The sequence below is a fragment of the Andrena cerasifolii genome, chromosome 4, assembly GCF_050908995.1.
Source record: "Andrena cerasifolii isolate SP2316 chromosome 4, iyAndCera1_principal, whole genome shotgun sequence".
In the NCBI taxonomy this organism is placed as follows: Eukaryota; Metazoa; Arthropoda; class Insecta; order Hymenoptera; family Andrenidae; genus Andrena; species Andrena cerasifolii.
This window is the reverse complement of record NC_135121.1, coordinates 16,639,511-16,665,646: the sequence shown is the minus strand read 5'-3', so window position 1 is coordinate 16,665,646 and position 26,136 is coordinate 16,639,511. Positions and strand designations below refer to the sequence as shown.

At 47.6% G+C, this 26,136-nt stretch overlaps 2 protein-coding genes across 3 annotated transcripts in view; one reads left to right on the top strand and one right to left on the bottom strand.

Moving 5' to 3' along the window:
• Rat1 (5'-3' exoribonuclease 2 Rat1) overlaps positions 1-2,583 on the top strand; it is a 38,344-nt gene extending 35,761 nt beyond the window's left edge. For both annotated transcript variants that reach the window (XM_076810205.1, XM_076810204.1), the window contains exon 17: positions 1,071-2,583. In XM_076810205.1, coding sequence (XP_076666320.1) covers positions 1,071-1,139 — 69 coding nt within the window. In that variant the 3' untranslated portion in view covers positions 1,140-2,583. The remainder of the gene's footprint in view (positions 1-1,070) is intronic.
• A 15,654-nt stretch (positions 2,584-18,237) lies between these two features.
• Positions 18,238-26,136, bottom strand: part of LOC143367628 (homeobox protein Nkx-2.4) — a 47,248-nt gene continuing 39,349 nt past the window's right edge. The window contains exon 4 of the mRNA XM_076809624.1: positions 18,238-21,981. Within this exon, the coding sequence (XP_076665739.1) occupies positions 21,637-21,981 (345 nt within the window). The 3' untranslated portion in view covers positions 18,238-21,636. The remainder of the gene's footprint in view (positions 21,982-26,136) is intronic.

Here is a 26,136-nt window from a genome sequence, read left to right as displayed (position 1 = left end):
TAGATGAGAATGGCAGTTGTTGAAAAATTGCTCTGGGTGTGAGCCACCCAGGTATGTCGAAGTTGATCGAAAAAGGAGGTGCGTCAGCGAAGGGTTAATAATATTACCTTAATAAAATGATCTACATTAATCGCTTTACCGAGAAACCACACTTTGCTGCTTGAATAATAAACACCATAACAAACCGAGTCACTTGTCAAACTTAACGGTGCCCTCCCATCAATTCACTCCAGAAATAGATGATTTTTAGGATTTTATTTAAAAGACAAAACTAAACCTCGTATGGTTGAAAATTTTTTATGACTGTATTCGTACACCGTATCGTACATAATTTTAACTGGGTATTCTTCGGACGATATACTACCAAAATTCATATATAAAAAAATCGATTTTTGGAGAATTTTAATGGGGTCATCCTTAAATTACGTAAGGCTTTTTTGAGGGGGAAGGAGGCGGTCGCGAATTTCTTACATTTTCTTACAAGGGGGAGGGGGGAGTCAGATAACATCTTACATAATATTTTTGTAACCTAATTTTCAATATATACAAATTCTATCATTAATACTTCAGAAGAGTAGTTTCAGTTGAAATTTCCCGAAACCGAGTTAAACGAATCATACAACCCTTTAAAGAATGTTAATAACTGAAAAATTCAATGTGAAAAATATTACGCAAGGAGAGGGTTGGAATATCAAATCTTACGAATTCATATACTGTGGGAGGGGGAGGATATGAAATCGCTAAAATTACCCTTACGTAATTTAAGGACGGCCCCCTTAAACTAAAGATCACTTCGATCACTATGACACTCGAATTAGCAATCTTAAACTTTAATTAATCTTGCAAACGATTTTGAAAATCGGTCACCTAGCTATCCCCCACTTTTCACTTCACACAGCTTAAAATTAGCCATCATCTACATTCCATCTGAAACACTTAAAAGCATCCACGAATCAGCGTAATCGTAAAGTCACACTCAAAGCATTCGAAATCGAGGATGTCCCCTTGATAGCGGCGCTTGGTGGCAGCGGGTCCACCGATTAATCACGACGTTCCTTCTGGTGTTCTAGAATTATTCGTCCAATTATCAAGGGAACGGTAACGGAAGCGGTGGAAACAGGGGTGGGTGGAGACGGTAGACGATAAAACGTTTACGGCGTTCGACTAAACTTCGCCATTGCCGCGTGGCCGAGTTCATTAAGGTCAGGTTCATGGGTATATCCGCGGCTACTTAGAATCGATGAAACATTAGGACCAGGCAAAATTGTCTCGCTGCGAGCAATAAATGACCGGCACTGTTCTCTTTCTTTCCCTGCTTGTTCGTCGCGCCTCTGTACCTAAATCTACTCGCCCAGGCGCGAGCCATCCGTCGCGCCGCGGTCGCATTAAAGCGTGCAATAAATCGACGTCGTCCGTCACGATCGATTTTCCCATCGTGCGCGAATCCCGCGACCCTCGTTACTCCTCGCGCGCAAATTTCTTTCACGTAAAAGCAACAGTCGACAGCATTCCTTTTGGGGGGCCGAAATTAAGGGCCCTTAAATGGCAATGGTGACGCGAAAGACGCATAGCGCAACCAGTGCTGGCAGTTATTACTCACTAATTAACGACGTAAGAGTGTATGAAATGTAATTTTATACGGACCTCGATGTAGACGAGAGAAAGTGTTGTATAATATTAAACGGCCCCGCGAGGGGTTGCTCCGTGGACCGCGGGAGCAACCGTCGAGCGAGCACAATCTGTTAACGGGGGAAGAAAAAAAAATTTTAATTGTATATTCGTATATTCCATAGCGGCTAGCTATCGCGCGCATGTACTTTCGACTCGCGCGATCATCCCCGATGAACGTAATCTAGGTCTGCGGATCGGAATAATCATCGTCTGTCGTCTCGTTCGAGCCACGCTCGTCGTCCCCTCTTCTCCGAAGCGAGCAGCTCCGAGGTGTGGCGGTCTTTTCTTTTATTTCCTATTATTACCATTGAATAGAGATTTCGTTTCGTAATAAATCGATGCGTTCGAGCGTAGCGCCGGTACGAAGGTTCGATCTTTTACTCTTGGTTACGGTGTTCTCGGCGCGCGATCGGTTCAAGCGTCGGTTGTAATAAAGAATCATGTATCCGGAGAGTGTCGATCAACGATCTTTTCCCTTGGGTGGCATCGTTGGTCTCTTGTGATTGAAATGATCGAGGCTTTGCCAACGGATGGAGTACGAGCGATTAATTTCAATAAAAATCATTTTGATTCTTGCCCCTGTGGCGTGGAATCGTCGAATTAATCGCGTGGGGGTGTGGACTATCGATAGCCAGCATGTTCAACTGTAATTTAATATCGAGGTATGATATTTAAATTGATTTCGAAGATAGAGCCCTTACCGTTATTACAGAAACTTATTTCGCGCTCGATGTACTCTTTCCTGGCAGGGCCTCGATTATCGTACCTTCACCCGTCGTTTATACATATCGTCAGTGTGCAGCCGATCGAAGGGGACACGCATATATTATTTCCACACGAGCAATTCACGCGTCGCACGTGGACATTTTTGTATTGTATGCACTTGAGACAAATATAATTTAATTGGTTCTACATCCGTCTCACGGGTGAATCCTCGCCAAAAGATCCTCTCAGCGCCTGATCCTCGAAGGTGTGTAACCTTCTCCTTCTAGCGCAACCTTCGTTGCGTGGATAGAATTAGATGGGATCTAGATCCAAGCCAGGCAAGTCTGATCCCATTTGCTCCAGCGAGCCCTTTGTAAGTTCCCAGATGAGTTTGAATATTTTAGGGAGCGTTCCAGCATCCTATCCAGATTATTCGTACTGGTGTAGTATTGGTATCTAGAATCGAGGAGACGTACGATTTTATTCGCCCCACATCCCTCGACTGGGTGAATCTCCTTGACCAAGCAAAATGTCCTACTAACACCTAGGTCCCAGCGACGCGGACCGGGGAGGCTTTGTTCCCGGCGGGAACAATGCGAACATTTTGGGAAATTGGAAAACGTAATCGCGACGAACGGCGCGGCACGGTATCGCGGTTGAAGCCAGGCGGTCTAGGGTACATCTGGTACCGGTCTACCAGAGCGGGCGAGCATTGAACCAGCGAGTACCACTCGAGAAAACAATAGCGAGCAGCGCTCTTGTTCTCTGCCCCTCTCTGTCTCTCTTTCGCCCTCTCCTCCCTTTGGCTCCTCTATCGTCACCCTGAAATCTGGATGCCCAGGTCGCTGGAATCGCTCCGCCAGCGACGGAGACGCTCGGTTTCCTCGGCGAGCCAGGAACGGCGAACCCGCGTCGCTCTCGACCAAACGAATTAATACAACCCTTTTCTAGAGTAAAGGTCTACGCGCATATTTCGGTTCAGCGGGGTAAAGTAACGTCTCCCTGTTTCTGAAATGGAGCAGTTCACGTTCACAGTTCTCCGTGCCAGGTGAGTCTCGTTCGCATTAGGTTGTAGCTCGAGGCAAGTGACGTTGAAAGAATCTCTGCTTCGCTTGAAACTTGAAAGAAGCCTGAAAGGATATTTCGAGTCGAGTAAATAACAGGTTCGCATTGGCAGTGTAGTTTCTAGTTACTGAAATCCAAGCGACTTGAGATTAGTCAGGTAACTTGACTAATGTGAACGAAGCCTTAGTGACACTGAAACAAAATTTACACGGACAGTGCTGAGGTTCTTGGCCGTATTTAAGGGAGAATACTATTTTCTGGACTAAAAGTGTAGAAAAATTTGGGAATATATTTTGTTTAAGAAACTAGTGATTCGATTCATTTGAAATTTGGACCAAGTTTTTATGCACTTTTGAAGAAGCTGTAGTTTTTTAAATTAATTTTTAATAATTAATATAGGTGTACCAACACGCCGCGCAAAATTCGCCGTCCGCTGGTGCGCATGATATTTATCTTGCAGGTAATCTAAACCAGCAAAATGAAACAGCGTTTTCCACTTTATACGTATAGTGGCGGGCGAAAAAAAGTTTACAACGTTTAAAATCGCATAACTAGCTATAACCTATCGGTATTCTGGTCCATCCCCAAATTTCCCCAATTTCGTTATGTTTTTAGTCCCAAAAATAGCGAAATTTTAAGGAAAATGCGATGGAAGTGCGTTGAATTAAAGTTAAGCTTGGATCGCAAGATGCTAGATCGCGAGAAATACCCGAGCAAGGTTGAAGCTGATACACGTTCCGAGTTGAATCAGGCCCGCGTCGCTCGATGGAGATGATGCCCATCGACGCGCATTGTGGTCGACGGCCCATTTAATTCGCGTTGCCCGCATAAAATCATCCGGTGCTCTCGTTGAGCGATCCAAGCCGATATTTCCTATCGCCCGCATGGCTGAGTGTAAACAACCCTTCCGTTCCCTCGGACCCTCTTCCCACACCGCTACCGTGGCGCGTTCATTCACCACCCCGTTCTAAGCGGTGCGCGTCGCAGTTCGCGAGCTGGTGTTCCCAGGAGGCACGATTCTCAGTCTCAGCGCTTAGAAAGGTATTAGAAGCGGCTGGAACATCAGACTCAGGGGTTCGGAACGTCATCGCGAGCGGTCCCTAGGTAAACTGGATCTCGATTTCGCGTTAGAACGCGAGATCAATCGATTCCTCTCGCTCCCGCAGCTCCGCTAACAAGTGAGGGCGCGAGCGTTCCGATCGAATTTGAAGCACCCGCGACCTTTCAACCCCCTATGCCACTGTCTAACAAGAGCCCCGAGTTCTCTCGAGCACGCGCAGCTTACCGCCGGAGTATTCTTTCAGAGGAAGATCCTCAGACTCGCCGCTGGAAGAATCTCCTTGGGCGAGTGGGGCCCCGGGGGTCGGTTATTGCGTCTGCACGCGATTACGGACGATCGAGCGCGCCGTGCGTGCCGCGCACACTCTTCTGCACGGCGAAGTGCTCCTTTCTGTGAAGCACCGCGGCGTTATCTCGGCTTCCTTGTTGTCCCTTTGATGAAATAAAGCACTATCTGCGCCGAGATCTACCCCCGGCGGCGGTGGTAGTCGCGGTCCCGCTCTGTACGTACACGCGCGCACACCGCCTCCTCTCCTTCTCCGCTCCTCTCTTTTCGGTCTCGAGTTCTCTCGGCGGCGCAGGACACAATGGTGGGCCCTTACATCTTCATCGAGTACGAGTCGTCGCTTGCGTGTAATGCGTTCACTCCGCTCTCCATACGGGTACGCGTCCGACCGTTTCCTATCGCCATCTGGATTCGGCCGCGTCCCTTCTCGGCCTCCACGCATACCAAATTCAAATTGAACCGATTTAGCTACACTCCCGGCATTTCCAGTCCCGGCGAGCGCTCCTCGTGCTCCGTCGCTCGAGAGTCCTGCCCGTCCTGAGCCTCCGCTCTTTTTTTCCACGGTATTTCGTGCCTTTCCCGTTCAATGCACCGTGCGCTCGTTGTCAGACTCGTAATAGGTTTCGCCGCTTTGTAACAATTTCCCGCTGTTCCGTCCGCTGTAATCCCCGGCGAGGAGTGACACGCCGGGGGGGAAAAATCCCCGAATCGCAGTTTCATTGCTCCGTTTTATTTGCCGGTTTTTTTTTTTTTTAACGTAACACCCGAACCGGTACGAGTCTCCACGAGTGCCGCGGATCGTCGCGCGTCGGTGCAGAGGGCCGATGTAAAACGCGTTTGTGTCGGCGGACGCGGATTCCAATGGTACGCGCACTCGCGCGATCCGGGCGAGTTTTTAAAAAATAAGAGAGAGGAGAGAGTGATAGAGGAGAAGTAAAGAGGATCGAGGGCAGAGGGATGCTGCAGCGAGGGAAGGAGGAAGGGAGAGGGAGCCCGAAACAGAGAAAGAAGAAAGTTTGGTGCACGGTAACTGGAGGCAGTCCGTTGGGTGGTTGAATCGTGGAGTGGAAGGCAGTGAGAGCCCTTGTACGCCCATGGAGAAGAAGGTCCAGGTGCGCCCTCACCTCACACGACTCTGCTCCACGGCACATCCGAGTTCTCTTCCTCTCCCTTTCCCACCCTCCCATCTTCGTGTTCCTTTCTTCCTCCCATCCGTCTCCTCTCCGCTTCCTACCCCCTTTTTCATCCCCCGTGGCACGTCGCTCGCGCGGCCGCGGGCGCAGGCCACGCATCGCAGCCGTAAAAACGCAGCAACTCGTGTTAATGTACGGCCGCAGCAGCGTACGCCGGGATGCATTGTGTGCGCGAGCGCGCGTCTGTTCCTCGTACATGGGTGCGGGCACCTAAAGGTAAAGAATAGGGACTGAAGTACCGCCGCGTGCAAAATGGATGGCGGATGTAAATGCCAAGTAGCCAAGTGTACGGCGGCCCTCTCTTTCCCGTTCGGCAGCCGTCCTCTCGCTTCAACCGACCGGGGCCCTCTATGCGCGGCCCTCGTCGCGCGATCTCTCCTCTGCCGTTCCGCGCGCCGACTGTGCCGCCTGCGTTTGATAAGTACGCATCGGGCCCGAGTGTCTGCCGTCGCTTGTGCCGCGCGAAACCACGCGGAAAGATCAAGCAGCTGCCGACCACGGATTTTTCTGCACGCTCCAAATCATTCTTTACAGCCGAGGCCGTCCGACGGAAGCTTAAGCGGGGCTCAAAGAAAATTCGAGAGCGTCTTGTGGAGCTTGGCGCGCAATGCTTTCGGTATGGCGGTGTGCACGTGCTAGCTCCGGCGTCTTCTTGGGCTGTAGCTGATTCTGGGGTTACGCCGAATGATGTTTCGAATGAAAGGAGTTGGAGGGGCTTTCGGTGTTTTCGTATTGATGCTCGTTAATTACAGTGGTAACGGAATAGGTTTCAAGAGGGTGGCGTTGCACGTGAGCACGCTCGATGTTTATCTGCAACTAATAGTCCAGTGAAATTAGGATCTGTCTTCGGAATAAATGCCACCAAGCTAAATTTTGGTATGGGTATCCGACTGCCGCTAAACATTTTACAGAGGGTTGAACAAAACAACTGTTTTTCACGAATATCTCGTTATCTAGCAGTTTTGCGACAAAAGTAGTTATTATACAATTTATAGCCTAGGAAATTCTCTACAAAAAGGTCCTGTGAGTTTTTTTCGTAGGAGTAACGAGAACGTCAGCACGTCAGTACTCTACCTCCGAGGTGAAAATAATAATTGTTTTAATCTGACCGATCCAGTGCGCCGATACCATTGTAGAGGTTAACATATAGGTGTGTATTCCGCAATTTTGTTGTTTGCTGCCCAAATTCACTCTAAAGGGGTGAAATTGACCCCTAAAAATCAGTATTTTTTTCATTTTGCGTTATAACTCGCGAACCGTAAGAACTGTAAGAACTATAACTTACCAAATGATAGCCTTAATTAAAAGAAGTAACTTTTTCCTGAACACTTTTTCTATGTCCTACAGTTCGCGAGTAATAATACGAAATAAAAAAAATTCAGGGGTCAATTGCACCCTCTTGGAGTGAATTTGGGCAGCAAATGAAATTGCGCTATACTCAGAAGGACTTCCCCTACATATTTACACAGTTTCATAATTTTTTGAATTCCAGGGTTCGGGATCTTCTAGGACCTTTTTTGTAAAGAATTTCCTAGGCTATAAATTACATAATACCTATTTTGTCGCAAAACTGCTAGGTAACGAGAGATCCGCGAAAAACAGTTGCTATTTTTCAACCCTCTGTAAAAATTTTAGCGGCGGTAGGATCGATGGGGACTTTTGACATATTGATTAAAACGGCCAAATAAAGGCCCATACCAAAATTTAGCTCGATGATTGGGCAGATTTCCGTCTAATTTCACTGGACCATAAATAAGTAGCTTAAAGCACCCGGCATTGCCCAGGTAAAACGAAGCGTCAAGAAGGTGAAAGAAGAGGGAATGGGTGGGATGTCCAGATTTCTTGGTAGCCTATATTTTCCGCAGGGTTCTAGAGAGTGATTATGCAAAATTTCGTCCCGATGCCCAAAGTCCAAACACACTTTGGCGTTTATTATATTAGTAGGGTTAACGCTCAGGGCGTGTATTTATTATCGCGAGGGTCGTGCGGGGTAACGCGATCGCGCGTCCAAGCGAGTCGTGGGTGGTCGGTTCTGGCGACGGGTCCCTGGGAAGGTGAGCCCTCGGGGTGACGTGCACCTCGTTACCGCGTCGGTGGAGACGGGCTCAGACACCGGGATGACGCAGCACCGGCTCCTGGTTACCTCTAGCCATTGTTCTCCCCGCATTTCTTCTGAGCTCGTGCTCAAGTGCTCGATCGCTACCCTCCCTCGATGCCCGGATCCCTCCGCGTGCTTTTAGCTCTGTGCGGCCGCCGCGCCGCGTCTTTCGTGTCTAAACGGGATCCGTAATTTTACTTGCCTGGCCGTCAATAGAGACGCTGCGCTGTCGCCTCTCACTGCAAACGGAAGGCTTTAATTTGACCGTGATCTTTGACGAAGCAGACGCCTCTCGAGTAGCTCGCGAGGAGCGGCTGAATTTCCCGATCGAACCGGCCGACTACACGATAAATCACAGCGCTAGAGGGTGACCTAAAGTCTTGAGCCCTTAGGGATTTATTATATACGTATTTTCCATTTTTGGAGAATCAGCTTTACGGTAGCTAACGCACTGCGGTGCTAACCCCAAAACTTATTTTTAATTATTAAAATTCGGCACTTTTACGTTACAATATATGAGAAACTTAAATTATCCGAAAAACTGCACTTACAAAAATTACGAACGATAAAGATTTTTTTATTATTTACATTTATAGGTTTTTTTCTTTGTTAGAGCATGCCTCTGCTACAGTGCAGCAGGGCATAGCAGAAGGGTTATCGCTTCTGACGACAAACAAATATACATAATACAAACCATCAAACAGAGGATCGAAGCTGAATAAAATCGTTTAAAAGAGAATAAAAAGGTTTGTAATGTATAGCATGTGAACCAGTCTCGGTCACAGTTATGTCATATGTTAGACAAGACACACTGGATCGTGTTTGAAAAAATGCATATAATTACAAGATTAGCAACTATTAGCAATTAATAATTGCATTTATAGAATCAAAATCGTCCAACGTAAAATAGGAATGAAAATCATTGCAGGATATTATGGGATTGATAACTATTTTATGTATTGAAACTTGATTCTTATATGAAAAGGTTATTTCTAAAACACTACTTTAAAAATTGTATAAATTACGTATTAAAAACCGAAGCATAATTATTTTGAGGACAAAACATATCTTACGCACCACCAGGAATTGAATCCATGCCTTGAAATTATTTTTAGATCTTTGGATAACACAATATAAATGTTTAAAGCAACTTGAAAATCTGGATTAATTCTTTGCGATCGGTCTAACCTCGCATGAACATAAACATTTGCGAGTCTATACGAGCTTTGTATTAAAACATTTAACAGTAAAATTGCTGGCACTCATATTAGTTCTTCAATTGACATTTGCATGTGTTCTGTCGAACTCAGAATTTTATTTTTATAGCTTTGCCCATAAAATCGCGAAATTTCCCCACTGTGCAGTGGTAAAAGATCGATAAAATGACAATGTAAACAGTTATTTCTCCATAGTTTTTTATTCAAATTGACGAGTTAACATTTACATCTTAGATTTTTCACAACTTTCGTATAAAATAAAACGATGTGCAGTACATACCGGTTGTTTACAATCGCAAATAACAGAACAATATAACTTATTACGGGACAACTCCGTCAAATCGACACAAGGGTTAAAAAAGGACCGAGCTAAAGATTATCACAGCCACTCCGCTGAAACCCCGGCCGCCAATCGCAGAATTACAAAAGTGCCGATCCCCTGCGGAAATCTCCTCGCTCGTTTCCTCACGAGTGCACGGAACGCATGCGAGAACGGACCAGCCGTAAGATCCGGGGGAGCCGGTAGTCGAGTGAGCAGTCGGATGCGAAAGAAAGGCGAAAGGTGACGAGATGCGAACCCCCGCGAGGTTTCCCGCGCGGGGCACCCGCCTGTCGATAATGTCCCGCGCCAGTTACCGACAAGGCCTCCACCTGAGTCTCGATCCGATCCCGCGGTCGGCCCCCCGTGCGAACGCCGGCCCCCTGCCCGCGTCACGTCGACTCCTTGACTCCGCTCGTCCAGTCTCGCGGAAATAACGATACGCTGGCACGAAAGGCGAAGAGGGGGGGGTCCGCCACCGGCGGTGCGTCCTCGTCACCCAGCCGTGGGGCGCAACAACGTCGTCGGGCCCAGAGGAAACCGGGCCGCACGGGTCGCCGCTGGTGGCCTCGCCGTGTGTGGGAACCTCCGATCTCGCGATTTTCCTTCGCCCGCCTCGAACATAGCCCGGAACCTCTTGAGAGTTCATCGAATAGGTAGCCCTCGGTAGGCATATGCGCGCGAGCGGCGCATAATTTCTACAAAAGCTCGTACGTCGCCCGTGCACCCCGCGTCTGCCTTCTGCTCGATAAACAATATACCATCGTGTACGCGCCAACGGGCCGACGAGTGCCTCTCTTTCTCTCCTCTCTCCCCCCCCCCCCCACCAATACTCCCTCGGCCCGCGTACAATGCCAGACGTCTTATGACATTTTCCGTGCCCGACCGTTGTGTGCCGTCGAGTGCTTAAGTGCTCGTTACGTACGCGCCGCGTCCACCCATTGTTCGCCGTCGCAGCAACTGTTTTTCGGGCGTCGGTTAAGTGTGTCCGCGGCTCGTTGGGCCCCGTAGTCACAGCTTGCTCTCCCTGCACAATTAATAACGGCCCGGCGTGCCTCGCGGCGCGTCCGCTCGCGGTTCTTCGGTAATCCTCGTCGATCCACGTTACCTTCGCACGATGCCAGGCTACGAACCACTGGATACGGAGAAGTTCCTTCGACTAGGATCACGGGAGAGAGCGCTGGGTAAGTGCGTGGTATGTACACGCTGCATGCGTGCCGCTGGAAGCGGATAACTTTCCGTTAGATTTTCAGTGACCGTTTTTACGAAACGTCCTCCCACTTTGCTGACTATAATACATGTAGTCGGGAGATTATGAATATGGTAAATTTGTTATGTTACGAGCAGAGTAAGCTCGTTCGCTTTTCTTTAGAAGTGTATATTTAGCTTTTCCACCAGAGGGCGTATTATATTAGAATATTTCTGTAAAGGTTCGTTAACAGAGCGCACGCTTGCGTGCGCCGCATAAGTAATCAGTCGCCCTCGTGCAAATTACCCTTATTACCGGCGGGTAACGAGCGGCTCGAGCCTCCGCGCGACGTCCGGTCGTCGTTTCTCCGCTCTTTGCGAGTAATAATTCGAGGGGATCGAAAGAGGGCGCGAAAAAGAAAGTCTCGGTCAGTAGGTGGAAAGCTGGCCGACGATTTTCCATCGTCTTGGAGCGATTTACTTCTGGAGGTTAGCCTCCGCGGGGCGTGGCGGTGGGCGTGGCCAGGGAGCGGTAGGGCATGCCAGGGCGGAGCTATCCCCTCCACGGTTCGCGACGCGCGATTTTTGCTCCCCGGGACGCATACGCGTGCCCTACGCCCGTGGGATATCGCGCTGCTCGTGTGTGCGTCGTACTTTGCTCGGACGTGGGTCGCAGACAGCAGACCCTGCCGAGTTTTTTTCCACCGATCGCGAGTTAAACGATTTCTTATGCCGCGACATTGAACTGCCAGCGTCGACGAGCGAGAAACCACGCGTCGTTTTTCTTTTTTTCTTCTGCTCTCTAATTATTCCGCTTGTACAGGGTGAGTCACTGTATTTCTTGTACCGCAAACAATGTCAAAAGAAATCACGGTTTTTAATGGGACACGCGGGGCTTTATAATTTTCAGTGATTATTGAAGTGATCTCAAGGTCGCGATATTGTTATAGCGGTCATTCAATACACTTTCTTTGATATTTAGTTTATCTGCCACTGGGAATATGCTAGGCATGTAAAGTACGGTGACTCGTCCTGAAATATTTTTGACATTTTTCGTCAACTAAGGTGGGTACTTTTTTATGGTCTTGTTCGTGACTTGTTTAACAATTTTTAAGCTCCCTTAGAATTTGGTAGACGTCTGCGTGCCGCGATTGGTAGATGCGCTTGCTTTAGATACGCCAGGGTGACCGAGTTTACATGCTGGATGTAGTTGGATGACACTCGGCTGAAGATTTTTCCAAGTGGCGCGAGTATTTGCATGCCATGAGATCCGGAGAAATATGTGCTTTGTAAACGTTCGGTAGGACTCTCCTGTTACAAAAGTAGCTGGCAGGTCTGAGAGCAGATTTACCAGATTTGCGAAACTTTGCAATTTACCTTCGCCTCTCCGTCGCCATTGAAACATTCCCTAGCTTAGAATCGATCTTCTAGGGTGCACAGCGAACGAGTTCCCTAATGCTTTCGCGTGAACCGTGATTAGAAAGGTGTGAAGACTTTGAAAATAGTAGACGAATAGTAGAAGAAGATCCCCTCTGTAATTTTGTAACCATCATCCTCCACTTTTCTGCATAACATTCACGATTCTTTCCCAAGATGATCCAGTTTCTATATTATCTGCACTCAGATAGACCAGGAATATAAAGGTTAGCTCAAGTTCCACAAAAAAACTTAACTTCATTGCATTAGTATTTGGACTAAAAAATTCCAGAAAAATTCCAGAAAAATTCCAAATTCGGTCCCTTCCGATAATTCCAAAAGATCCAGAGCGAAATATACTTTAACCTCTGAAGTATTGATCCCGCTCGGTGGAAATTGCAGAAATGAATGCCTTTGGATTAACGGAAAAAGGGTCCACTCGTGTGGAGAAGAAGAGATTATTTTTAACTCCGATCCAGCTGACCGGGCAAGTACCACAAAAATACCTCGTCTCGACGAGGCACCGCGTTCTATCGCGAAACACAAGGAGATCGGCTCGAAGCCCGAGGCCGAAAATTAGCGAAATCGCTTGTAGTTCAACAACAGCAATCAGCGCGTGTTTGCAGTCTTATCTCGCGAACAAGAAGAAGGCACCGATACCTCGCGGAACGCCGGAAGAGATCGGTACCCGCCCCCCGCCAAATCAGCAGGCGCAACCCCGAAACGAGCGAATAAAGTATCGTTGGGAGGATCGGTCGCGTGCTCCGCACGAGAGACTTACGTGCGAATATCGCGAATTCCCTGGCGTTTGGCGCGGATGGCAAAGGCATCCCCGGCGTAGCAATTACCTGCAGATCGGAGGGAGTCAAGTAGCAATATCTGGACCCGTTATCCAGTTCGGTTATCCCGGCTGGAATGCTTTGTGTCGCCGGCAATCTGCATTTCTCTACCTGTCGAATGGATATCTATGAGATGTGTGCGCGCGCGCGCGCGCGGCACGATTCCAAATGAAATCGACTCTTTGTCCCCCGCGGCCTGGAAATTTCCAATTCAATAACGGCATGGAAGACGCAGAAACCGCCTGGGTGGTCGTCGATATCATTCGAATATCGCGCAAAAGTGCGGAAACAATTTTCGCTATATTATGAAACTGAGGCGATCCAGACCCCCCAAGAATAATTGTAATCGAGAATCTAGTTCGGAGGATTAAAATTCTGACTTACGGAGTCCATAGTCTCCAGATCGATGTAGTATCGATGCTCGGAAGCTTCCACCGAACGCGGGCCCATGAATGACGAACGCAAGGCGCTACCCCCCCAGCAACCCTTCGCAATGCATTAGAATCGGTAGCAGGCCATCAAGGGATAACCGGAGGAAGACATTAGCATCGTGGCTAAGGACACCCTTTGCCTCGGTTTCGCGTCTTAGATCGAGACAGCCCCATGTTTTCGCCGGGCCTGTATTCATGAACGGGGTGCCGGCGTTGGGGCGTTCGACTTCCTTTTCCTTCATGAATTTACAATCGACCGGAGGAATCGCGGAGGACGAGGCCTGCGCGTGCCATTCCGTCACGGACCGAACCCTCCAAGCGACAGCGGATCGAGCATCCATCGCGCCATCGGAAACTTGTCGCGCGTGTAGCGGTACCTCCGTGCTCGCCGACAGAGGGCAGTTCCACCGATCACACTTTCTCGCTAGTGCTACATTAACTATCGCTTTCTATACAGGGTAAATCCGGGAGACGCGGTCGAGCCGGAGAGCTGGTCGAGTCGCTGTATTGAAGACTCTGTACGTAAAAACGCGCTAAAATGCAGACCAATTACTTGTTTAGAAGCCAAACAGTTGAATGAACAGCGTCACTTCGCTTCCTTCTGTATTTTTCTGGATTTATAGGCTATAAAAGGTAAATCGAGGTTACATTTAGCCCCTTTTGTCACACAGCGGTTTACAGAATCGTATTTAATATATACTTTTAAGTTTATGCCCGTTTAATGTTTCGGATAATGAGATAGAGATATTGAGGGACAATGCAGGCCAAAGTATTTGGGCATATTAACTCTTCCTCTCGAAATTAACGAGAAGACCATCTCTCGCTGCAGAAAGGAGAGATGGTCGAGTTATGATTTTTTCATTATTTTTGTTTATTTTTTTATCATTATTTTATTATTATTTTTGTTTATTTTATTCATTCACTTTTGTATTCATTTGCCTTGCTAATTGCCGGGAGGTTCACTTTTTCTTTGATGCGTTTACTTGTTTAGCGTAAACAAGTTAAATATCAATGTATCTATAGTTGTATTCACTCATAAATAATTTTGCTTTTTTCTTTGTTATTTTTACATGAATAACTATGCGAGTGGTCTCTGTCAACGACGAAAACCATTTCTCCCGGCACCTCGGGAGAGGTGGTCAGATGCCATGACTTCAGTTTTCAATCCGATTTACAGTAAATATTGTCTTAAAGCAAATATCGAACAGTTTTTCTGAATCAGCATAAAATTCTGAACATATTAGGTTTGTTCCTATGAAATAAGTAATATCTGTATTAGTTTTAATTATCATTTTATATTAGGTCGACCGCGTCTCCCGGATTTACCCTATACCTGTTTCGTTCTACCTTCTAACATCCTCGAGTCTAAGGCAGGGTCTGTTAATAAATCGCGCGTTTCTTTTCCTCTTTTCCTTTTCTAGCGAACCTTCACTTCCATACACACTTCCTACCTTTACCACCTTTCACGGATCACAGAATTCCTAGGAAGAAGGACTAAAACAAAAATTCTTACAGCTACCCCTTTGGAACCCAAAATCCAAGTTTCCCTCTGGTGACTCAGAAATCAAGTTCACCGCCTCGGAAGCTTGACTACCACCCTAGCCAACAATCCACTATCAGTAAAATCCATAAAGGCAGTCTTCGACGCCGATTCCCCGAACCTCCGCTCTTAATTCCCCTTGTTGATAGCCAGGAATCGCTCCGAGCCAGGAGAACCTAGAGGAGACCAGTGGCTCCGGTAATCGTATCAAGCATCGGCAGCAACAAATCCGTCGCTGGTGGTAATAAGGGCGCCAGGCCATGGGACAAAGAGAGGAATTAAAGAGAAAGAGAGAGAATGTGCGGAGGGGGTGGATGGACAACGGGGGAGAAGGGGGGGGTTAGATGGGGGGCTGGTGGCCCAGCCACGTGCTGCTGTCACCGGCACAGATTATATTATATAGGAATGGCAGCGAATAGGTGTAGATATAAGCGTGGAGCGGCAGTTAATAAATATGATAATGGCGGTCGAAGCGAGAGAATGGGAGGGGTGTGTGGGGCGCGATATGGGATACCAGTGTATAAGAGTGACCACCAGAAGCGGAGGCCTGTCAGCGTCAGGACCTCTCGTATGTCACGCCACGCACGTACCCACACACGTGCACATACCTATTCGCAGGAAATTGCGTCGAGGGTGTGAAGGGCGGACGAGCTTTTTTTTCTCTTTATAACCGCTAGCGTGCTCCGGGGCCTAGTCTTGTCAATCGTGAATAAATTACAAGTGTTTCTTTCCGTGGACCAGTAGCCACTTGCATTTTCAGGAAGTGCACGTGCATCGGGGGGTAGTTTCTGATAGTTGGTAATGAAGTTTCTTCTTCGCTAAACTGTGCAATTTTGTGGGCCCTGCTTTCCTGCACTTCAACCCTCCAAAATCCATCTGCAATTCTTCTAAATAACCCTTCGTTGGATACTGATGCAAATATGCCAAATATTTTTCCTTTTTAATTTTTTCTTGTAACTGCATCAAACAGTCTGACGTAACTACTTTATCATGAATGACACATATCCTAATGCCTAAACATTTACAAGCATCGCGTTGAACGTTGTAATTCCGCGGTCTTTAAGTGATCACAATCGTAACGGCGGAGAAAGTAGAAAAATACAAAAATACAATTTTGCTTTTATTATTTTTCCCCTATTATTCTCACTTGTACGAATCGAAAAATGAATTTTCTTCGAAAATCGAAGAAGTTATGCAGCGAAGGGTTAATTGCGACGATGACGCCATCGTCTAAATTGCTAATCAGGTTCCAGCCGCAGGACACAGTAGCCCGTCCAACGCGAAAAACCGTTAACCCCTAAGAGTCCCCTGTTCCTCCAGAAGATTTCATAATTTCGCGACGTGCTATTGCCCCGTTGCGTGGCTAGCAAAGCTAGAGAGCGCGAGCAGCGTGGAATAAGGGAAGACCGCTGGCACCCCTCGCCTTTCATTAATCTCACTTCCGCCGCGAAAGTCGGAAACAGTTTTCCAGCGGGCAGGCCGTCCCTTTTGACCTGTTAAATTGCGTTCCCCCGGTCGCGTGCGCGTGTCTTGCCGTGCTTGTCGCGCGTACCTGCCCCGGCTTCCACAGGAGCAATTAGTCACGGTGCTCTTGATAAATCGCCGGGATCCTGGCTCACCCCCTACCCGCTCCGGGGTTAAGTCGCCCCTTAGAAGCCTCTGATATCCAATAACAGCGTTTCGGATGCTGGCTGCCCTCTCCTCTACCTGCCTCCACGGGTATTAACCTTCATCTATCGGAGGAGATCGGCTTACCTTTAATAATCGTCGCTACACCGTCGCGTTTTCTAAGGGGGTTAGGACGTTACGGGGCCAGGGGCACGCGTGGGGTGTTTCCATGGCGCTTCGGGATCACTGGGAGAGGTTGGTAGCGAGGATCCACGGGCGAGATCTGTAATGAAACATTCTTAGCCTTTGATGCAGAGGAGCATCCTATTCTCGATCACGCAGCACCCCGCCGGGGGTGAGTTCCGCAGGTACAGCTGGATATCGTAGACTCGATTCCTGCGACTGTTGCCTGGCGCAAAGTATAGTGGAAGAAGTATAGTAAGTACGTGACCCGTCAGCGAGTTCTGACTCGGTCTAACCCCCCATCGCACAGTGGGGAAATTCTGCGATTTTATGGCCAAAAGTACAGAAATGAACTTTTGGAATTTTACAAATTTAATACGAATGTCAATTGAAGAACTATATCCAGTTTCGTGGTCAAAACCTCAAAACTTATTTTTAATATATAAAATTCGGCACTTTTACGTTCCAATATATGAGAAATTAAATTATCAGAAAAACAGCACTTACAAAAATTACGAACGATAAAGATTTTTTTATTATTTACATTTATACACTTTTTTCTTTGTTAGAGCATGCCTCTGCTACGGTGCAGCAAGACATAGCAGAAGGGTTATCGCTTCTGACGACAAACAAATATACATAATACAAACCATCAAACAGAGGATCGAAGCTGAATAAAATCGTTTAAAAAAGAATAAAAAGGTTTGTAATGTGTAACATGTGAACCAGTCTCGGTCACAGTTATGTCGTATGTTAGACAAGACACACTGGATCGTGTTTAAAAAAATGCATATAATTACAAGATTAGCAACTATTAGTAATTAATAATTGCATTTATAGAATGAAAATAGTCCAACGTAAAATAGGAATAAAAATCATTGCAGGATATTATGGGATTGATAACTATTTTATGTATTAAAAATTGATTCTTATATGAAAAGGTTATTTCTAAAACACTACTTTAAAAATTGTATAAATTACGTATTAAAAATCGAAACATAATTATTTTTCATGCCTTGAAATTATTTTCAGATCTTTGGATAACACAATATAATGTTTGAAGCAACTTGAAACTCTGGATTAATTCTTTGCGATCGATCCAACCTCACACGAACATAAACATTTGCGAGTCTATACGAGCTTTGTATTAAAAAATTTAACAGTAAAATTGGTAGCATTTAATACTCATATTAGTTCTTGACTGACATTTGCATTTATTTAGTCGAATTGAAAAATTTATTTTCGTGGTTTTGGCCATAAAATCGCGAAATTTCCCCACTGTGCGTCGAGGGGACTACCCGCTTCAGGTGTAATCTTTTGTTCAAGCTCCCGGGGGGTGGAAGCGAGGGGGAACGACGGAGGAAAGGAACAATAGGGGTTAGAGGCAGTAGTTTCGATCGAATTCACGGCTCCCGCTGATTTTCCTTCGAATAAGTATCGTTTTATTAATATCTCTGTCGTTATTTACAAAACTTTGTAATAATCTCTAATTTCTTCACCGTCACACGCTACTCGCTATTCGTCAATCATTATACTTTGACGTATCTCTGCTCGTGTCTCTCGTATATGTGTGCATGTGTGTGATCCAGTGTGCCCCCCCTGTCCCGCGTTACATTAATGTCGATAAATCGTTTCGCTAAATCGTTTACAGTAGAACCGCGAGCTCCAGCCTCTGGAGGCTCGAGCCGCTCGCCCTCGGCGGGCATCCGCGCGTCCGTGTATCCCTCTCCGCCTAAAAACCGCCGTGCACATCCTATTTACATCGTATCGGATTCACCGCCTGTGACCCCGTTATCACCGGACCCGCCTATTCTTCCCGTCACCTCGCCGCGGGTGTCCTTTCTCCACGCGGCGCGTTCCCGCGGAAAAGAGCCGGCGAGAGCTCGATCGATTCTCTCCTCTCGGGCGCCGCGAACGGCAACCGAGGCCGGAATTTTTTTCGAGGGGCCTCTGGCTTCGAGGCGCGAAACGCCCCTGGATAAATATACATCTGTCTAACTATGTACACACAGTGTGCGCCCGCGACACGGATCTCTCTCGCGCGCGAAAAGTCGCAGTTCAATGGGAAACGGGACCAGCGCCGCCGCGCCGGTCGATTAATCCGTTTCGACGTTTTCAAGCGTCGCCGTGCGATCTCCTTTCGCGTCTGGTGGCCCCCTTTTCACTCCGTGCTCCTCTTTCTTCGCGAGACCGTGCTCCGGGGAAGAATGCCAACGTTTCTCTTCTGGCCGCGTTTCGGGCTGCGAGTCAGCCGATTGGTGGCTCCCCGGCGGGCGGTTCTCCGTTTGCGTCACCCTGTACACGGGCATCTGGAAACCGTTGCGAATCGCGAATAAGCGGAGACACTGACTCTCGGTGGCACCGGACGAAAGGGAGTCGCTATTCGGAGGATGAAGTTCCGCACGCCTCTGGTCGATTGGTTGTTGATGATCGATGGTGGTGTTTCCCTTCGGTTGATTCATCGCTTTGGATGGACTTGGAAGCCACCGGTTCTTAGGTCTACTTATGCGGAGCAACCTGGTAGTATAAGGGTGCGGGTAAACCGAGCAGTAGGTGAACAGTGCGTAGGACTGAATGGAACTTCTCTGGGGATGAACTAGTTTCGGGGCTTGGCGAAGACTTCGCGCGGACGTCGTTGTTTGCTGGACGATTTTTTAAACTGCAACGCACCTCGCTGCTGCTCGGTGTACCTGTGGTTAGTGGCAGTGTCGGGTGTTAATGAATCGCGTCATGATTTCTGGTAAGCGTGGGCGAGGAAGCTGGATGCTCGCGCGCAAGTGGAGCTTCGATAGTTGTTCACTGAATTCATCCGTTGTATGGTTACTTAGCGGAACGCGATTGAAATTTGAAGAGTGTCGATACTTCTCACCAGCTCTTGTCCCGACCTACCGCAACCATCGGAGCTCCAACTAAACCGAAGCTGCGTCTTCCAGAATCATTTGCTAATTTCTTCCTCAATCTCAGCTTCCCCGCTGCACGTCGCGGTGGGATTCTGTCTTGGAATCCTTATCAATCGCGTGACTCAGCCTCGATACCTGGTTCCCCTCGAGGTACTCTCTGCAGCTTTGTCAAGTATCGCGCGCACGAGGCTCTTCCAAGCGCCGTTAACGAATCGGAGGCTAACTCGAAGCGACCTTAACGCTTTGCAACTAAGTGACTTGCTTGTTGTGACGAAAACGGACCCCCCAACAGTTGTCACCTGTTTCGCGGCTCGGAAACGCCGGTGAAATTCATCGGAGCAGTGGAAGTTAGCCTCGAATCCCGACGGGGGAGAGCCCATTCACGGGAAATTCGACGCCTTTCTCTGTGAGCGAGCGACGAGCCTCGATGGGGCGCATTGTTGCAGCGGGCAACATTGTCGACGCGTCTCGGGTGACGGGGTTTTCGGTGAAACCGAGTCACGCGATCGAACACACAGGTGTACGGTTTCTCGCAATTGGAATCGACGGGCCTCGAGTGGACCCAGCCAGATTATTCGCGCGCCTGCGATCCACTTCGGCGGCCTTGTTTGTGCCTATGGTAGCGACAGGCACTGAAGGTGTACGTGGGCGTGACGAAACTGTCTTTCCCCGTTTTTATACCGCACTGACACGCTTACGCTCTATCCCTTCGCCGTTTTAATCGAGTCTGAAACGATCGGAGCCCTTAATTCGGGAATTCTTCATGAGCAATTCTTTCGACCTGAATTCGATTGCACGGTGTCGGTTCCATCGGGGGAATTAGTGCTTCTTTTCTGCAGGAAGATTGATTGTACCGAGATTGTTTAGTGAAGTCTGCTCCCTAAATCTGTAATAGTTGAAGGTGTCTGTGGTGTACAGCTTCTAATAGCGCAAACGCACCAAGAATGCTCGAATTAAAGTCCCCGATCGTTTCGATTCCCTGCCCCTATATCTCGATAGAGTATATGACAGATAGTTGAGTCCTTTTCGAGAAGTTAACCGTAGCTGAACGAGTAAGAGGCTCGTCAGAGAAGTCACAAACTCACGATTGGGTTTCGTTTCATAGTAATTATACCATCCATAGGAAACGTGACTTTCACGCGTAATTCCGCACAGGCTCTCGATATGACCTTCTTTCGCCTTCCGTCGGGTAAATTGGCTCCTCTTGCCACGTGGACTCGAGTAGCGAGTGGACTCGCTTTCGAATCGAATCGTCTTGACTGTTACTCGAGCTTTCAAGCTTTTCCGCGTCCCCATAAACCACGAAGGGACCCGGTCGTTGGAGGTCCCTGCGCGTTCAGAGAGCGCGGAGGTCGCGTTCGCGTTAAAACGACTAACGAGATTGACGTAAGTACTATCCATAGTCCCGTAGTTCCCGGTGTCTATAAGCTCTATGATCCCAAGGCCCTTGGATCCCGCAGACTCACTCCGAACTCGGCTCCGTCGAGATTTATTACAAGGCTTCGAAGAGAGCGTCGTCAAGTAACCGTCCCGCGGTCGTTGGTTCCTCTTCACGGATAGTCCCCGGAACACTACAGAGAATACTGCTGAATCGTTTGGCCAAGCTTCGCCTGCATACCCTATCCCCCGTACAAAGCTAGATACACTCTGTACAGTGGCCCGTCTCTCCCCAATCTTCCCAATAGTCTCTTCCCAGCACCGCACAATTTCACATCCCTCCAGCGACTCCGCGGCTCCCTCAGTCCTCTCTGGACCAACGAGCCCTTGTCCCTTCGGCGGGCCGTCTCGGGATGAGTCGTCAGCAGCGACGGTGCGAGGCGGGCCCGACGCGGCACTCTTCCTAGGGGCTGTCCTCCAGGGGGTACCAGGCCGCTGGCCCTGCGACGGAGTGGTTGGCCCCCGCCGCGGACGGCATGTACTACCAGGCCCGACTCTGGAACGGCAGGTAGGCTCCGCACTGAGGCTGCTGCTGCTGCTGCATGCTGGGCTGCCCGCCCGCCCTCGTGTACGAGCAGTGCTGGAGGCTGGACGTCATCACGTGGCTCACGCCGACCACCGAGGGATGGGACCCGTGAGGGTTCGTCACTGAGGAGGCCGCGTGATGGGAGCCGTGGGGACTAGACGCGGCCGTCATGTGAGGCGCTGGACTCGCCAGCGCCGCGCTCGGCCCGCCGCGACTGCCCTCGTTTCCGCCGCCGCTCCCGCACGGCTTACCGTCCTTCACCAGCACTGGCACCGCCACTCTTCGCGGCGAACTCGCGCTCTGCAACAGAAGAGAACGCACGGTTTTATTTAACTATTACAGTCGGTGTAAAAGGTATTCGTACACCGAGGAATTCCAAAGGAAACTTTGTATAACTCGGTTTATTAATTAACTTTCTTAATACAAATGTTTATACATATTTCTATAAATGTTTGCAACAAATTTCGTAAAAAAAAAGAACTCAAATAACCGCGTAAAAAGTATAAGTACAGTTGCTCTTTTTGAAATATAAAGAAGAAATTAATATTTTGCGGGATTTCCTTTTGACTCTATAATGGCTTTACACCTTCTTGGCATTGAATTAACCAAGTTTGACGTTATGTTTGGTGTAATTTTGCACCACTCTTCTATTATCGCGCGTTTTAATGCTTCTTTCGAAGAAATATGTTTTCGTATTTTCTTCTTCTAAATAATCACATAGGTGCTTTATGGGATTAATGTCCGGTGACTGTGGCGGGGTTCATATACGATGGTGTATTGTACAGAATCCACATTCTAGTATTATAAGCAACATGCTTAGGATCATTGTCTTGCATGAAGACGCATATTTTTGAAATTGGTGATTTTAGACATAAAAATCGAAGTTTTAAGGTTCAGCAAATTTTTTTCATGAAGTAAACATATTAAACAATAATAAATAACAAGGACGACATTATACATTTAGTCTATAAGTACAAAACTATAAGATAATGTCAGGATCAACGCTTAAAGTGTCAGTAATTGGGTCTTCTACCGTATCTTTGCAAATGTTAAGGGGAATAAAATTGTGTTAACACAAAATCTATTCTACAAACATCTAATAATATGTATTAATAATTTTTTTCGTTAAAATTGATTACTAACATGGATGTACAAAGTTTTACTTTAAATTGGACGCTGTACGAATACTTTTTACGCATTAATGCGACTTTGGGAAAAGATCTCACTTTGGTCTCAGAAAGAGACTTCGTGGGACACTTCTCTGCATTTTCGCCAGTATCTATAGTCGCGTTAATTCACGGATCTAATTGCACGTGGTCTTTGTGGTAGGTACCAGCTCGAAATGGTGTTCCCATGCCTCGTCACTGTAACGAGATTTGTCGCATAGTTTCTAATTGGGCTGGGATGATAAAGTTGGACTTCTCCCTTCGGGTAGCTTTGACGACACACCATTAGCAGGGCGCGCTTAGACCTCCAAGGGCCCTTTTAACCGAGACGCTGACATCCCGTTTTTTGGACCCACTGGAGTGAATAGGTCATCAGTTAAGCGTCTCGTTTAAAACAGTCCCAAGCAAGATTCAGCTACTACTCTCCTTTTCTCCCATTGTTACTCCCAATTTACATCTACGAAGACCGTAGGAACAGGTTTCGCAATTTCTATCCATGGTAAAAAGAGGACCTCGGGCGGTGGGACTCGAACCCGCGATCTTTGCGGATCCTCGGTTTACTGGGCAGACGCCTAACCAACTCCACCAACGTCGCTCCTCCCAGGTCTCTTATTCCGGGATCCCTCTTACCGAGCTTCCTGATCTCGCAAGACTGCGAAGCTACGTAGTCGACGGACCCAGTCCGTCCGATTCGAGCGTCCTTTCGACGTGGGACGACGCTGGTGCGTGGGCTCGGCCTCTAGGAGCTTCTGTGTTCGAAGCAAACACGTGGCCTCGACAGGCACAGGTACTCAAGCCCGCGCGATACCTCGTGATCGGCGGTCGAACTCTCTCTCCCTCCGTCTGTCTCCCATTACGAATAAACAGTACCAGCTACCGTGGGCCAGGGCCACGGGCTCTCCGTCGTGCCTTGTCAAGCATCGAGCCGCCGCTCCCCCCCCTCGTCTCTCTTTCTGTCGGGGACTCGGTACAGCCGAGCGGGACCCCACGGCATGCCAAACAGAAGCCGAAGCAAGCTGGCCGAGTACCTGCCGGGACGACCACTCAGCTGTATCAACATTCGGTACACGACATTCCTCTTCGATCCTCCGCAGCAGCCACGCTTTAATAATATAATCGACGCTCGAAACTAACGCCCGTGCGTTCTTACGGGCAGCGCAACTTTCTCGTCTCTTACCGATCTCGAGCAGCTCGCGTTTCTCCGAGCAGCTCGGCCAGACCGATGATATATACCTGTCATCTTGGGAACCCCTTGCGTGGGATGGACTTTAGCGAACAGGATTCTAAATAGGTTCTAACGGTGCGTGTTTATGGAGATTTGTCAAGGGGACAAGGCTGCTGGGTGATTCTTCGACTTCTGGGATATCGAGTACCCCTTCACCCAGATGCAACGGAATCCTACACTGCTACTCTACTTATACTCCACCCCACAGTACTTAGGGACCACTGGCGCATTCAGGATTTAATCTTGGGGGAAGTCGAGTCGAAGGGATAAAAATATTTTTAATGCAAATTCAATAAAATTCATTAAGTGGCGTTGGGTTCCGAGTAGAGTGTGTGGTATTGCAACCCTGACAAGGAACACTGTTCAATTGATGATGGAATCGCGCATACGCTTCGATGTACGAACTTCTATGTCAGTCCGATAATTTAAACAATTATTTCCAGGGATTTTGCTGACTGCTAACAACGAATTTGAACTTAGTTTTTCAAATTTCACGAAAAAAAATCAAAATCAAGAATTATAAATGTCTGGGTAGTGGGTGTTTTTTTTTTTAAATATATCGTCCACCATATTGAATCGGCCATTGTGAATTTTGAAAATCTAAGTTCAAATTCGTTGTTAGCAGTCAGCAAAACCCCTGGAAATAATTGTTTAAATTATCGGACTGACATAGAAGTTCGTACATCGAAGCGTATGGGTTGACGCGTTAACGAATTTTCACTTCTTTCACCTGCCATATCTCAGAAAATAATTGTCACCTCAACTTGAAAATTTCGTGTGATTGATGTCTCATCATAAGGTATCGTTCGCATGAAATTCAGTTCCAAAATCGTGGGACCAAAAAGAGGCTATGTTTTGGGTCACTCTTTAAATATCTCTATTATATGAAAATACATTATAGTAAATGAATGATAGATAATAACCAGAAAAATTAATGATAATAAATGATAATACTAATGATGTCAGTGACATGTTTAAACTGTCTCGTTGATCAAGGTATGAAAGAAACAGTGTTCGCTCGTTGCAGTGATTGTGAAATTTATTATTGCTTCAATCACTTTTTTAAACCTTCTTTTCAACAACATTATCATAAATGTAATGGTTAATATTATCCACTGTTGTGATTTCATCGGTACCTATTATCATTTACTATCATTAATTTTTTCTAATTACTATCTATCATTAATCTATTATCATTCATTTACTACAACGTATTTTCACATAACAGAGATAATTAAATCTGAACACACAGATTTGTCATTCTCTTTCCCTCATTTTTCTTCTTTCCCCGGTTCCACCTTTGTCGATTTTTCAATGTCAGACCAGCTGTTCGAAGCATCTTTAATTTACATTTCTGTGACCTTTGTAACATATACTTTCGATCTATATAAAAAAATCTGCGCGGAAAAAATAGAGTATATAAAATAAAATTCATTAGGTGATTATAAAAATTTTCTTAAAGAATGAAGTAGCACCTTGACCCCCCTCAGGGTGCGCCACTGGTGCCTACTACCTCCGCGGATCGTTCGTAGAAGCCTTTCGTAGCGAGTTCTCCGCGTTTTCCACCGGTATCGCTCGTTACTTAATCTCCAATAACAGCTCGGACCCCGAAAGCCGAAAAATTCTTGGCAGGGGGAGCAGGTCGCTTGGACGGAGGTGGTTGATATGCGATTCGATTCGAGTGGCCGGCACGAATGTTGCGCCGCGCGCTCCGACGGCCGCGCAACATAAGTGCACGGCATGCCGTGCACTTCACGCTGACAAAGTGACGATTACGCTAAACGCATGACGGGCGGAGCGCGCGCGTCACGCGTCACGCCACTTTAGCCACTTGAACCGCGCGTTAAGCGATTTCCGGCGAAAACAGCCGTGCTCAGGAACGGAGTAGCACGGGGTACGCGCATAATAACCGCTCAGGAGCCGGCGACCAAGCCGGCTGCTGATCAGGCTCAATGTTGCCCGTGATTGGATTCTCGGGAAACGCATTTGTCCCCTCGATTTACCCCCCTTCGTTACGTTTTTCACCGCCGGCAGGAGAAAATTGCTCGCCCGGGCGATATTCGG